Source organism: Protopterus annectens, chromosome 6.part0 (genome assembly GCF_019279795.1).
Source record: "Protopterus annectens isolate FY-2018-M chromosome 6.part0, PAN1.0, whole genome shotgun sequence".
NCBI lineage: Eukaryota > Metazoa > Chordata > Ceratodontiformes > Protopteridae > Protopterus > Protopterus annectens.
The window spans coordinates 1,099,324,565-1,099,340,563 of NC_056737.1; the positions used below are offsets into that span (position 1 = coordinate 1,099,324,565).

The 15,999-nt window shown below is 37.3% G+C and overlaps 1 protein-coding gene across 1 annotated transcript in view; it reads right to left on the bottom strand.

Annotated features, from left to right (window-relative positions):
- The window catches only part of TC2N (tandem C2 domains, nuclear), a 591,081-nt gene that overhangs the window by 176,072 nt on the left and 399,010 nt on the right, over positions 1-15,999 (bottom strand). The window contains exon 8 of the mRNA XM_044073626.1: positions 11,510-11,698. Coding sequence (XP_043929561.1) covers positions 11,510-11,698 — 189 coding nt within the window. The remainder of the gene's footprint in view (positions 1-11,509; positions 11,699-15,999) is intronic.

Below are 15,999 nucleotides of genomic sequence, written 5' to 3' on the forward strand. Positions count from 1 at the left end.
TCCACTACTGTTGAAACACTACGTTCCAGTCTCAGCTGAAGATATTACTTATTTACTTCACATTTGGTTACCTGGAAAGTCTGACTGGATCATGAGGTACCCATTTTCAGAGGAGGCCCAAGGAAAAAATCTCCAGATATACAGAATAAAAAACTACACGGACATTAAAGTCATAACACTGAAGCACAAATATGAAAACAACACATTAGTTTGTCAGAATAAAACCTCAACAGACATAATGAAATCAGAGTGTTCAAACATACATTATACGGAAAGCCTGATAATAGGAACAGGCAGCATTATTTACATAACAGAATATTATCATAACGATTATTAATATTCTAGAGGTTGTGAAATATGGTAACAGATTTTACTGGTGAAGGTGTAGGATAGTACGAGTAGAGAAGGGTAAGGAATATGCAGTTGAAAGAGTGCATTTCTACAAAAGAGGACTCGGGTGAGTATAAAGATGACATAAGAGCCTTGATATCTCCTCTCACCCCGCTCTTCACTGCACCTCGTGGTTATTCCAAAGAATAGGGCTGATGTTAGTCTTATTTAAATAGTACGTAAAAATCAACAAAACAGTAAAGCACAAGGGTTAAAGTTCAGCCTGTGCTCAGAATTTGCAAGTCTGCATTCTGAATCCCAGCAGCTCCTACTTGGACAGCGGTGAGCCACAAAGTTCAGGTGCTTCACCGTAAAAGAAAAGCTGTACCACTCAGACCAAACTTTGAACAAAATGCCACAGAAGTGAAATAAACTGCACCCACACTAAACTTAGAACCATGTAGCTGGATCACTATGAATTCCAATACAGGACTGAACCTGGATCACAAATATTATTGCAGACGTAAACATTAAATTTACAGTTAGTAACTCATGTCTTTGTTTCTTTTTACTCTCATAGGGTACACCTTCCTGACAGCATTTTAGCTGTGCTGTTCTTTGTGAGATACAGGACACATCTGCTTCTCTTTCTAGAAGCTTCTGACCTAACTTCCTTAATGTTACCAGGTATGCATTTATTGATAGGAAATTAAGGACGGTGCAGTTGTTACTTGTACACTCATAGTGATTTCATGATTTTGGGCTGGTATTTTTTTTCTGTTGTGCGATTGTGGAGTTAGTATAGTAGGTGCAAAGGTGGGGGGGGGGGCACAGGGGAGCTTGTCCCATCACAAAAATGCCTTTAATCCTTCATTTCATCTAGCTGAAGCTTTGACAAGTTTCTTTTATCTGGCTAATGATTCAAAAGAGTTTTCAGTTGACTAAACATAGTGGAAGTGTCTTTGAAGTATTGGATTTTGAAATATGCCTTTCTTAACATAATTTTAGGTCTAATGCTACAGCAAACCAGAGAAAGCAAAACATTTGTTTTAACTTCACGTCTTGGTGTGCAAGCACTTGCAAAAGGGATATAAAACAAGATTCCTGCATTTTACAAATTTTTTTATCTTCAAAGTTCATTCATACTGCTTTATGTTTCCTTTCTAGTTATATGTGTACAGACTATGCCAAGAGATCCACTCAGTGTTTATTTGAATTATTTCATTTACTGTAACGGCATGCTTCCTTGGCATTAACAAAATGTTAAACAGAGAAGTGAGAAGTAATATATGTACATACAAGTGGCATGTGTTATAACAGGAAATCTGTATATCAGCAACTTTGTTACATGACTACAATGACTGTCATATCTTTTGCCTTATTGTTTGTCTAGGCAGGGCAGTAAAACATTGTTAACCAAATAAGCATGTGCCAGACATCATAGAGTGAGGTCCACATCATTCCAGAGTGAGGTCCGCATCATTCCAGAGTGAGGTCCGCATCATTCCAGTGTGAGGTCCGCATCATTCCAGAGTGAGGTCCACATCATTCCAGTGTGAGGTCCACATCATTCCAGTGTGAGGTCCACATCATTCCAGTGTGAGGTCCACATCATTCCAGTGTGAGGTCCGCATCATTCCAGTGTGAGGTCCGAATGGAGAGATGATGAAGTCAGCAAGCAAAGCAGAGTAGTATTGCTGGAACTGAATTCATCCTCAAGTCTTGGTGAGTATTTATTTATTTATTGACATTTGTTGACCAGGAAAGTCCACTGGGTCAGAAACCTATTTTCAGTGGAGGCCCAGGGAAAAAAGCTCCAATTACAGATAAAGATTTTTACAACAAAATAATGTTTACAGTAATAAATAATGTACAAAAAAATGTAAACAATTCCTAGGAGTTAGTAGTACACAGAATAGTGCTGGGGTGCCTTCTGTACGGAGTCTGCATGTCCTCCCTGTGGTCATGTGGGTTTCCTCCGGGTGCTCCGGTTTCCTCCCACATCCCAAAAACATGCTGTAGGTGGATTGGACACTCTAAATTGGCCCTAGGCATGAGTGCGTGTGTGTGCCTTCTGAGGAAGGCTGGGCACCGGGCTGGCAACTCGACACCGTAAAAACTCCACTGCCATTCATGAGTGGACAGGTGATCCGCTGTGGTGACCCCTAACCGGGAAAAGCCGAAAGAAGAAGTAGTACACAGAGTAGAGAGTTGTATACAATTACGTAGTTGTTATTAGTACACAGAGTAGAGTTGTATACAATTAGGTAGTTGTTATTAGTACACAGAGCAGAGAGTTGTATACAATTAGGTAGCTGTTATTAGTACACAGAGCAAAGAGTTGTATACAATTAGGTACTTGTTATTAGTACACAGAGCAGAGAGTTGTATACAATTAGGTAGTTGTTATTAGTACACACAGTAGAGAGTTGTATACAATTAGGTAGTTGTTTTTAGTACACAGAGTAGAGAGTTGTATACAATTAGGTAGTTGTTATTAGTACACAGAGTAGAGAGTTGTATACAATTAGGTAGTTGTTATTAGTACACAGAGTAGAGAGTTGTATACAATTAGGTAGTTGTTATTAGTACACAGAGTAGAGAGTTGTATACAATTAGGTACTTGTTATTAGTACACAGAGTACAGAGTTGTATACAATTAGGTAGTTGTTATTAGTACACAGAGCAGAGAGTTGTATACAATTAGGTACTTGTTATTAGTACACATACAGTAGTTTTAATGGTATTCATTGTGTGGAGAAGAAAAAGACAGTCGATACATTCATAACAGACAGTTTAGTTATGCACTTTAATACATGGGAAGTCTTGGCTTTAGCCTAATAATGATTATAGAGATGAGGCAGCCATTGATATACTTTATCTGATGTAAAAAAGTCAAAATAGTTCCGAGGATTTATACATTATTACTTGAGATTGAAAAGCGTAATACCATTCAGCAAACTCTTAGAATTTGTTTACGGTGATCTATTGTTCTGGGTTCAAGGACAGATTTGATTGCTAAGAAAGTGCCTTTTTAGGGTGAATGTGAAGGATTTTATGGAGTCAAGTTCTGTAATAGTGGTGGGAAGGACATTCCATAATTTTGCTGTGGAGTGGGAGTACAAGCTTTGTCCACCTCTCTTATTGGTATAGATACTCTTAGAAGCTGTTTATAAGTAGACCAAAGATTCTGGGAGGGGTTGTAGGACTGTAGGATAGAATGAAATGCAGGGCAAGAGTTAGCTGGGTGTAATGAAGGTATTGGTGGAATTCAAACCATGTCATTACCTTCATGGCCTGGCAGTGGTGTGTGGTTTGGTAAACCTGAGGTAAATTTTGCAATTTTATAACAGCGTTTGTAGTTTGTTAATTAGAGATTTGTGAAGATTGGTAAAGATGGGGGAGCCATAGAGGAGGGATGGAGTAAGGGGGCATTTGCCAGTTTTATTTCTGTGGGTTTGTCCATGTAGAGTTTATGTCTGTAGAGTTTGTCTATATATAATATTATAATGTGTTTTTTTTTGTATTAAGACTATGTTGTTCAGGGGATAGTTTGTCATCTAAAAACCTAGTGGTTTTGCTGTCTTCATTACTTCAATTTCAGTCCAGTTTTGGGGGTACATTTTAAAATCTTGTGGAACTGGTTTAGATGAAAATAGCAATACCTTAGATTTGGGGGGATTTAATAACTTAGCTTAGATTTGGGGGGATTTAATAACTGTTGTGCTTCATCTAGACAGTTTTTGATGGGTGAGAAGAAATTGTGTGTTATTTTTAGGTCTGGGAAGTTGCAAGAGGAGGATATGATAGTAGAATCGTCAGTATATTGGATGAGTGAACGTTTTGTGGAGATTATTTATAAATACATTAAAAAGCAAAGGACCCAGAATGGACTCCTGGGGACTATTGTGTTATTAGCCAGATAATCAGATTGCTGGTTTTGCCATCTGACAGACTGTTGTTTGTTATTCAGATAGCTGGTGAACCAGGTCAGGGCATGTTTGGAGCATCCTAGTGTTGCTGGTTGTTGGAGTAGTTTAGTTTGTGACACTGTGCCAAAAGCTTTGGATAGGTCTAATAAGACAGACCAGAGTGCAGAGCTTTATTCACAGTATCAGTGAAAAAAGTAAGGCAGTAGTAGTACTGTGTTCAGGATGAAAGGCACGCTGGGTAGGGGCAAGTAGTACTGTGTTCAGGATGAAAGGCACGCTGGGTAGGGGCAAGTAGTACTGTGTTCAGGATGAAAGGCATGCTGGGTAGGGTCAAGTAGTACTGTGTTCAGGATGAAAGGCACACTGGGTAGGGGCAAGGAGATTATAGTCAGAAAGGTGTTTTAGTAGTCGATTGCTTATACACTTTTCCAAAATTTTATATAATGCTAAGAGAATGGAAATGGGTCGATAGTTAAATTATTGGTATTTTGGCCTTTATGCATTGAGATTATGATGGATTTCTTCCCAATTTGAGGAACTCTGGATTCTGAGCTAGATCGGTTAATTAGAATACTGATGGGGTAGGCTATTGCACCAGCACCAAGTTTCAAGTATTCAGAGGGGAGGTTATTGTCGGATAAGGAACATGGTCTTAGTTTAGTTACTATTTAAATACTAGAGAGCTGGACACTGATTTTAGGGAGAATATGGGAGTTACTGGGGTACAGTTAGTGGTTTCTTTGTGGAGTGAGGGATGTAGGCTGGGATTCTGAAGAATTTGGTTTGCTGTATTTATCTCATTGTTGGGGGGTTTGTCTGTTGTTGGGGGTTCTTTGACAAGTTTAGGAAATGCTGTTGATTAAGTGGGAGTTGAAAATGTGGGCTATTTGTTGTGGGTCTTTATCAGGGGATGGTGATGGGTTTATTGTGGTTCCAGGATTAAGGAGGGAAGAGACTGATTTCCAGAATTTCTTTGGGTTATTTCTTTGACTAGATCATTGTTGTGAAAAATATTTTTTTGCCATTTTTAATTAATTTCTTGGCTTTGTTACAAAGTTATTTGAAGTTACCTTCACAAGGTAGACCCTGTTTTTGCAAAATCTCAACAGAACAACACTGATATATAGACTGTACTTTATGTAGCATATACAATGGACCAAAGTAGGTTAAAGAAAAAATAAAAAAGACAGCTGGGTGCACAAGTGCAAGGATAAAAAAGTGCCCAGTGATGATAGCTGCACTGGAAAAAATGACAGCGTAGAATCCTCAAGACATGGAAACTTTCCTATAATGGGATTAGACCAGGCTCAAGGGGGAGGATGTCCCCCTGTTGCTGAAGGAAGTAGTAGTCCACAAAAACCACAAAAACTGACAGGCCAGAGCAGAGCCATAAAGATAATAGAGTGGACTATTGAGGATAAGAAGAAAATTATATACTCTCATTATTATGTAAGAAGTCCAGAATTCCTGGACAGAAGAAATACAAAAAAGATTAAGAGAGAAATTAGGGGACAGAAAAATACTTGTATAATAAAAACTGGCCAAAACTTCAAATGCAAATTTGTGTTCATAAAAACAACAGATTCATGAAAAACATTATATAGGCCAAGAAACCTTGGGCCATTTGGAAAAAGAAGTGACTGAGGAAGTGTAAAAATACAAAGAACAAAATTTAGAGATTTTTGAAAGGTATAAAAAAGAAATATGGACATGGGAAAGAAAGAGAGGTCTGACATGGTACAATATTTATGTAAAGAAGAAAGCCAAATTAATTAATAAAAAAAAAAAAAAACAAACAAACAAAAAAAAAAACAGCCCCAAAGCTATTTGAACAGAAATAGAGGAAAATACACCCAGATATGGAAAATTTCACAATACAAAAATAAGATCACAAAGGGGGAATGTAGAACAGAAGATCAGTACAGTAGAAGTTAAAAAAAATAGAAGATGAAGTTATGGAATGCCTGCAAAGTGAAGGATTTAGTGTAGAAAGTCTAACACAGGTTATGTCACAGCATGACAGAACAATGAGTCCCCCAAGTAAGGAGAAACAGGAGGAGCAGGAGATATTTGAAGAAGAAACATGGACAAGGGAAATAAAAAGAGATTTAATATGGTGCAATATTTATGCAAAGCAGAAAGCAAAACTAATCAATAAAAAAAACAGCACCAAAGATATTCAAAGATAAATACAAGCAAAGGCAACTGGATATCTGGACCTGGAGATCAGGATCAAACCCTGCAGTAACCTAAGACCACTTCGCTCCTCTAATAGGTTACTAGTGCAAACTGTCAAATCTAACAATTCAGCTGGTAATTCACTGTTTGCCAACCATGTCGGGAAAATCTGGAACTCGCTCCCTGTCGGTATCTCTCTAGAGCCTACTCTAAGTCAATTCAAAAAAAGTCTTAAACTTTATTTTAAAGCACACTGACTATGTCCCTGTGCCAGACTCGACTAATCATCTCACTGTGTAATGAACTAATTCTTTTCACAACTTAACACAGTTGTATTTTCTATTCCTTAAACCTTGTCTAAACTAAAGCATTTGTATGACTATGTTTTTATATTACCAGCTGAACCTGCAAAATTGTCCTTATTTAGATATATGTGATAGAATTGTGTTTTACTTTGGAGCTTTTCTCCCCGGACCTCCATTGAAAATGGACATGTATCCAGTTGGACTATCCCGGTCAACAAATGTAAAATAAAAATATGGAAAATTTTACAATACGAAAAATAAGAAAACAAAGGGGGGAAAGTTGAAAAGAGGATTAGCAATGGAGAAGTTAAAGAAACAAAAACTGAAGTTATGGATTATCTGCGAAATGAAGGATTTAGTGTAGAAAATCTAACTCTAATAACATCACAGCATGATAGAACAACGAGTCCCCAAATTAAGGAGAAACCAGGGGAACAGGAAGTCTCTGCTCATTTGCCACATGAAGACACTTTGGAGCCTTCAGAAGAAAACCAGTACAAAAGTTCAGGTGGAGTTACACAGCAAGGGAAGGAGCAAGAAACAGTGGCAACTCTGACACAGTCAATGTTGTGTAGTGAAAGGCCAATGAGTTCCCATACGAAAGAGCAACGGATGGCACAAGATGAAGCTGAAGAGAATATTACACAGGAAGATGTTCTGGAACTTTCTGTAGAATTCTCACGGGAAACAGAGAACAATGAATGGGCCCTTAGTTTAGAAGACAATAATCTAAAGGAAAAGTAACTTGATTTAATACAGATGGAGCGACATATTAAGATCCATGAAAGAAATGGATTACATAAAGTCAAAAATAAGACACAAAATGTTAGACGTTTGATAAAATGAACACAGAAATCAAGACTGTTCGTAGAAATTCATGTGACATAACAGAAGTAAATAAGATATATTACTGTGTAGCTAATTAATAACAAAGTCTTACCACAAAAACATAAGGCAGTAAGGCAAAGGAAGAGGAGAAATCAAATGCCATCATGGAAGTGTCGAATAGAGAAAACTATAAGGCAATTAAGACAAGAAGTGTCAGTGTTAGAAGAGTACAGAAGAGGGAACAGAACAAAAATACTCAGAAAGATAGACATGATAAAAGCAATGTGCAGTATTAGAACAGATCAGGATCTATTGTGTACTATTACAAATAATAAACTAAAGGTATCAGCTCAGGTAGAAAAAACTTAGAAGATATACAGATAAATATAAAGGAAAAGTACAAAACAAGCAATTTATTGATCACCCAAAAAGTTTTATAGAGAACTGGAAAACAAGGCAAAAGGAATAGAAACACCATCCAAAAACAAAGAAGTAGACACAATTTGGGGAAACATCTATGAAGATCCTGTGGAACATAACAAAGATGCTGAATGGATAAAAGAAGTAAAAGAAAGAATAAGAAGTTCAAATGTACAGGATATGAAATGGGATGACCTAACGGTCAGAGAGACTGAAATAAAATTAAGAAAAGCTTCTAACTGGAAAACCCAAGTCCCACATATAGTAGCTAACTTCTGGCTAAAAGTATTAACATCTTTACATGAAGATTTAGCCATACGTAAGAACTATTTATATGCGCACCCTGAACAGATGCCAACCTGGTCAATAAGAGAAAAAAACGATACTCCTCCTCCTTAAGAGTGAGCTTGCAAGCTATGCTAAAAATTACGGATCAATAACTTACCTTCTGACGATGTATAAATTATACACTAGAACTGATGCCGACGGAGTTTATAGGCATTTAGAAGAAAACTTGATCATAGCAATAGAACAAAATGGTGACAAAAGAAAGTCATATGGAACAAAGGATAATTTGTTATTAAATAAAGTCATAACAGAGAATTGTAAAATGGGGAAGAATCTAAGATCATTGGTTGTTAAATAAAGTCATAATACAGAATTGTAAAATGGGGAAGCATCTAAGCCCATTTGTTGTTAAATAAAGTCATAATAGAGAATTGTAAAGTGGGGAAGAATCTAAGCACGGCATGGACAGACTACAAAAAACATTTGACAGCATCCTATATTCATGGAGAAAAGAAAGCTTACAAATGTGTAAGATACAGCCTATATTTATTTATTACATTACATTGACCATGAAACAGTGGCAAACCACTTTGCAGCTAAGTCATGATAAAGGACAAATTATTATCCCAGGGAGAAAAATTCAAGGGGGGTATATTTCAGGGTGAATCTCTGTCACCGCTGCTCTTTTGTCTTGTTGTTAACCCATTAAGCTGTCTACTTAACAGATTAGGTCATGGCTATAATTTGGTTCCCAAAAAACAACAGTGTAAAGACCTCTCATTTTCTTTTTGTGGATGATTTAAAACTGTTCAGCTCATCAGACATGGAACTAAAAGCACAACTGAAAGTGGTAAAAACTCTCTCAGAGGAAATAAGAATGCTGTTTGATCTTTATAAAAGTGCAAAAGCAACCTTTAAAGCAGGAAAGCTCCAGCACCAAGAAAACATCAGTCTGTGATAGGAATGTGATATAAAAAACGAGCAGGAGGTAGTGAATAAATATTTGGTAATCCATGAAATATCAACAATAAAACATGAACAAATGCGATATTTTAGAAGACAAAAACTAATACTGAAAACAGTCCTGACATCTACGAACAAAGTCCAAGCTATAAACCAATTTGCTCTTCCTGATCTAACTTACAGTTTTAGGGTGACTGACTGGCTCCAAAAGGTACTGGGTCAGTTGGACAGGAAAACAAGAAAGGTGCTTTGTGGTTATCAAATTATTTATAAAAATCAGTGTATATCAAGTTTATATATTCCCCATTCTGCAGGAGGTATGGGCCTCCTTAAAATACATGGATAATTACATGGATAGATCTGCAATCATAGCACTGCTTACATATCTGCTGGCCTCACAAGATCCAAACATCGTGAAAGTTTTAAAACACGAGGAGACCAAGTCAAAGATGACTTCCCTGCTTAGTTTAGTAGAAGCATATCGGTGTCATTTGGGAATAGAAATTAAACCTACAGTAGATAAAACTCAGGCAGCAACTGAATGTACCAAAAATCAAAAGAAGGAATATAAGGTGAAGGTGAAGGATCAATTGAGCAGGCAAGAAATGTGGAAAATACATAAATATAGTTGCAAATACAGACAACTCCTGGAACAACCTCATGTCAATCAGGATCTAATGCAGGAATGGTCTAAGAAGAGGTGAATTTAAACCAAAAGACGAAAAGTTAATACTGGAGGCCCAAGAAAGTAGATTACATACACGTTGGTTTACAAAGTCCATTGAACATGTTGGGGAAACAGACAAATGTAGGTTTTGAAGAACAGAATTGGAAACAGTTGCATATCTTGTTGCTGGTTGTGCTATACTAATGGCAGAAGGATTGTATACTGAAAGGCATAATAATGTGACACGACTGTTGCAGTGGGGATTGTGCAAACATTGTAATATTGAAGTAAATATGAAACGTTGGAAACATTTGCCCCAAAGCATTATAGAAAATGATGAAGTCTACATCACATGGGATTGCCCATTACCAACAGTTCAAAAACTAGATGTGAGAACACCAGATATAGTAGTCCATGAAAAGAAGACAAAAGTAGCACTGATCACTGAAATTGCTACACCCAGTGCCTATAGTGTCTTATGTACAGAGAGAGACACACAAAGTCAGAAAATACCAGGATTTGCAGGCAGAAATGAGGGCAATGTGGAATAAGGATACCTAGACAGTTCCAATAGTAGGCTTATAAAAAAGAATTTACAATCGTACTTAGATATGCTACCGATACATGTAACTGTATAAACTGCAGAAGGAGTCATTACTGGGCACACTGCGGGTGCTGCTAAGAGCACTTTTGGCTAACATCAAAGATTGAAACAATACTAATTTAATGAACTTAAATGATACTTTGCCTTAGGAATGCGATCCATTCCTGTTACGGTATTAGAAACCCAAAAGGCGTAGAGAAATTTATCAGAGCGAGATGGAGCAGAGATGTCAAAATACACAAATACTGTTTTTGAAATAAGCACCTTTGCTTCGGATTTTTAGATCACAAACTCATAAACAACTCACTTTAGTGTTAATATACTTAAATGAAAAAATAGGTGGAGAAGTTTAACAGAAGCACTTCTGTAACCTAAGATCTACAATTCCTTTCTTCATTTCTCTAAACTTAAATAATATAAAATTAGACAAATTCATAAAGAATAAAGAATAACATTTGATGCAACAATTACCAATAAAGTTACACTTCAGAAGTTTATAGGAAAAAAAAACATGAGCTTGTGAATAAAGTACCTTAGGTCATAATTATTCCAACATATTTCTCATTTATAATTTCCAGGTGGGTACTGTTATTCTAGACACTATCCTGTACATCGTTTGTTCTATTCTTTCTCTGGACTATGAGTTGTCATTCTAAGTTAGAGGTAGTCATAACATGAGATGACCAAGACAAATGAATGCACAGATCTTAACAACTTTTTGAGATAGCACTAACATGAACAGTAGATTGGACTTTCAAGTAAATAAAATTAAGGTAACCATGGCTAGGGGTGTCAAAGACGACCTGGATGAACACAACAGCTCTTTAAAACTGACTCTAGCGTTAATTATATTTATATGTACCGGGTTTTTTTTTACATATTCACTTTACTGCTGGATCTTTGCTAACCTGATGGAATGACCAGGAGGCTTAGAAGTGTGTTCAAAGGTTATGATTGGCACTGCACAGAGAGCAGAACTAATAACAGCACTTACCGATTTTGTCAGAGATGTTATATCCAGCAAGTAATCTGAGTCCGTGGAACTCAGATCTCTTAGGGATAAGGAACACTCGCCAACTGTTCTCTTCCTTGGAGTCTGCATCTGGATTCTGAATACCAATCCCACAGTCTGAAGCTTGCTTAGTGCGATTGAAAAGACAAAGGTTTCCATGAACTCAATATCCTGAAAAAGCAGTATAAAAACATTATCTAATGATAGTATAACCCAATTCATTCTAAGGAACAAACATAAATTCAAGACTGTTTCCATTTTTATCATATATGTCTTTATGAAGCAAACATACCTAAAAAGTGAATCTATACATGTCTGTACACACACACACACACACACACATATATATATATATATATATATACACACACACACACATATACATACATATTTTATATATATATATATATATATATATATATATATACACATATACATACATATATATATACATACACACACACACACACACACACACACACACACACACACACATATATATATATATATATATATATATATATATATATATATATATGGATTCACTTCAGAACATTGAAAGCCCATAACACTGAAATTCAATACATTGAGACCAAAATCTTGAAAATTCAAAACATTGAATCCCATAACACTGAAAATACATAGGAAATCAGCATGTACTATATTCCAGCACAACTTACATACAGAAACAAATATTTATTTATTTTTATTTATTTATTTTACATTTGTGGCTGGGCTAGTCTAGCTGGATACATGTCCATTTTCAGTAGAGGCCGAGGGAGATAAGCTCCAAGCATTAGTAAATTATAAAAAAGATTACAATAGTTAAATAATGACTAAATTCAAATACAAAGAAATTAAAAAAGATTTAAGAGAATCAAAAATTGTTTCTGTGAATAATAGCTCGCAGGCTGTGCAAGGTTTAAAATACAGTTGAGTACAAGGACATTCAGTATTCTGAAAATAATGATTAGTAGGTCTGAGAAAGAGAAAGAGAGAGAGCAGAAGAAGGCAAGAATCACAAGGGCTAGAATAAGGTTAGATTATATTGATTAAAGCTGTGGAGGGGACAGAGGTTGGAAGGAAGGGATATAGAAAAAAGAGCATTAAGGGGGAAAAGGTAGGGTTTAGTCTGGTTTAGAACAGGGACAAAGCCAATGAAATTTCAGATGTTCTTTAAGATGTTTCTTGAAGAGTGGTGTGGATGAGAGAGACGTGAGTGTACTAGGAAGATTGTTCCAGATTTTACCCACAATGTTAGTAAAAAGTGAGTCCCCAGCTTTATTGTTTGATTTAATATTGGAGATTAATAGCTTATTTATAATAACTTATTATGGGTGGCACAGTGGTGCAGCGGTTAACGTTGTCGCCTCACAGCAAGAGGTTCTCCGGTTCGATTCTCGGTTGGGGTGCCTTCTGTGTGGAGTTTGCATGTTCTCCCTGTGTTCGTGTGGGTTTCCTACGGGTACTCCGGTTTCCTCCCACATTCCAAAGACATGCATCTGGAGCATTTCTCCCCGGGCCTCCACTGAAAACAGGCTCTGTGGAACCTAGTCGGACATTCACGGTCAACAAATGTTAAATAAAAAATAAATAAAATAAAAAATTTGCTGAGCGAAGTGTTGCAAGATTTCTATATGGGGAGATCAGGTTGAAGAGGATTGGGGTATTGTTTGGGTGATGAAGAATATTATGTGAGATAAGCAGTTGCTTATACAGTAGATGGTTTTGTAGTTCTGACCATCCAAGTTGTTTAAGGTTGTGACAGTGGTGGGTTCTGAAAGGGGTGGCAGTGACAAATCTAGCTATGTTATTATAGCTAGTTTCAAGCTTGCTTAGATTGTGTTTTGATAGCTTGATGTATATGGTGGAAGCATAGAATAGAGTAGAAGTTAGGTGAGTTTGGGCAATGGAGGTTTTAGCTAGTGGTGTGAGGAAGGGTTTGATTCTATACAGAGAGCGTAGTTTTTTATTGACAGTCTGTATAGTACTGTTGATATGTTCATCGAAGCTGAGGTTATTATCTAAGGTTATACCCAGTAGACGTGTAGTAGTGTCAGGGGAAATAGTAGTTCCATTGTTAGAGATAATTGTGAAGTGGAACTCTGGTGACTTTTGAGTGGGGGCAAAAAGTAATAATTTTGTTTTTTTAGGGTTAAGGAGGAGGTAGTGATGGGTGAACCAATTTTCAACGGTGTTAAAAACTGCTTGAGTAAGGGTCTGAAGAGAGATAGATGACTTAGCAGTACAGATTAAGGTAGAATCATCAGCGTATTGTATGCATGTGGCTTGAGGAACAGCAGTATTTAGATCATTAATAAAGATGGAAAATAGAAGAGGGCCAAGAATAGAGCCTTGAGGGACTCCAATGTTTACAGGGAGGGGTGTGGAGAGATTATTGTCCCAGAGCACTGCTTGTTGTCTATTTTTTAGATAGGATGTAAACCAGAGTATTGCTTGTGGGTCAAGAGATTGGGCTTTTAGGACATTGATTAGTAAGTCATGGTTAACCATATCAAAGGCTTTTGATGGGTCAATGAATAGTGCAGAAGATAGAGAGTTATTATTTCGATTCTTGTTAATGCAGTCAGTAAAAGATAGAAGGGCGGTAGTTGTACTATGAAAGGGCCTAAAGCCGTGCTGACAGTTGGCAAGTAAGTTATTGTGGAGCAGATGTTGGGAGTAGTTGATGGTGAATACTTTTTTCCATTATTTTGGCTAGTGGAGAGAGTAATGCAATTGGTCGGAAGTTGGAGATATCAGTGGATTTGCCTCCTTTATGTAAGGGGATTATATGGGAGACTTTCCATATGGTTGGGATGTTACCTTCTATGATTGTTTGGTTTATAAGGATGGATATGGGATATGCTATGACTTTGGAAGCTATCTGAAGGTATTCTTCTGGTAGGTGGTCGGCAGAAGGGGTGCAAGGTTTGAGTTTTTGAAGGAGTTTGAGTTTTTGAAGGAAATAAAAACAAACTATATTACACTTCTTCAACTATAAGCAGGTCGCAAGCCCCCCCTGCACCCCCATGTGAAGGGCTGTGCCCCCACCCCCTGCTACTTAAATATATCAACTCCAAGATCGCACTACACTAAGAAATGTTATATTGTAGTACAGCAAGTAAGACGGGAACATGACTGAGGTTACCTATGGAACTCCGGTAAGTATCGCAGAGATATACAGTAATGTGTAACGTTTTAACAGAAGGGAACATGACTGAGGCTACCTATGGAACTCCGGTAAGTATCGCAGAGATATACAGTAATGTGCAACGTTTTAACAGAAGGGAACATGACTGAGGTTACCTACGGAACTCCGGTAAGTATCGCAGAGATATACAGTAATGTGTAACGTTTTAACAGAAGGGAACATGACTGAGGTTACCTATGGAACTCCGGTAAGTACCGCAGAGATATACAGTGATGTGTAACGTTTTAACAGAAGGGAACATGACTGAGGTTACCTACGGAACTCCGGTAAGTATCGCAGAGATATACAGTAATGTGTAACGTTTTAACAGAATAGAACATGACTGAGGTTACCTATGGAACTCCGGTAAGTATCACAGAGATATACAGTAATGTGTAACGTTTTAACAGAAGGGAACATGACTGAGGTTACCTATGGAACTCCGGTAAGTACCCATGAGATATACAGTGATGTGTAATGTTTTAACAGAAGGGAACATGACTGAGGTTACCTATGGAACTCCGGTAAGTATCGCAGAGATATACAGTAATGTGTAACGTTTTAACAGAAGGGAACATGACTGAGGTTACCTATGGAACTCCGGTAAGTACCGCAGAGATATACAGTGATGTGTAATGTTTTAACAGAAGGGAACATGACTGAGGTTACCTATGGAACTCCGGTAAGTATCGCAGAGATATACAGTAATGTGTAACGTTTTAACAGAAGGGAACATGACTGAGGTTACCTACGGAACTCCGGTAAGTATCGCAGAGATATACAGTAATGTGTAACGTTTTAACAGAAGGGAACGTGACTGAGGTTACCTATGGAACTCCGGTAAGTATCGCAGAGATATACAGTAATGTGTAATGTTTTAACAGAAGGGAACATGACTGAGGCTACCTATGGAACTCCGGTAAGTACCGCAGAGATATACAGTAATGTGTAACGTTTTAACAGAAGGGAACATGACTGAGGTTACCTATGGAACTCCGGTAAGTACCGCAGAGATATACAGTGATGTGTAACGTTTTAACAGAAGGGAACATGACTGAGGTTACCTATGGAACTCCGGTAAGTATCGCAGAGATATACAGTAATGTGTAACATTTTAACAAAAGGGAACATGACTGAGGTTACCTATGGAACTCCGGTAAGTATCGCAGAGATATACAGTAATGTGTAACGTTTTAACAGAAGGGAACATGACCGAGGTTACCTATGGAACTCCGGTAAGTACCGCAGAGATATACAGTAATGTGTAACGTTTTAACAG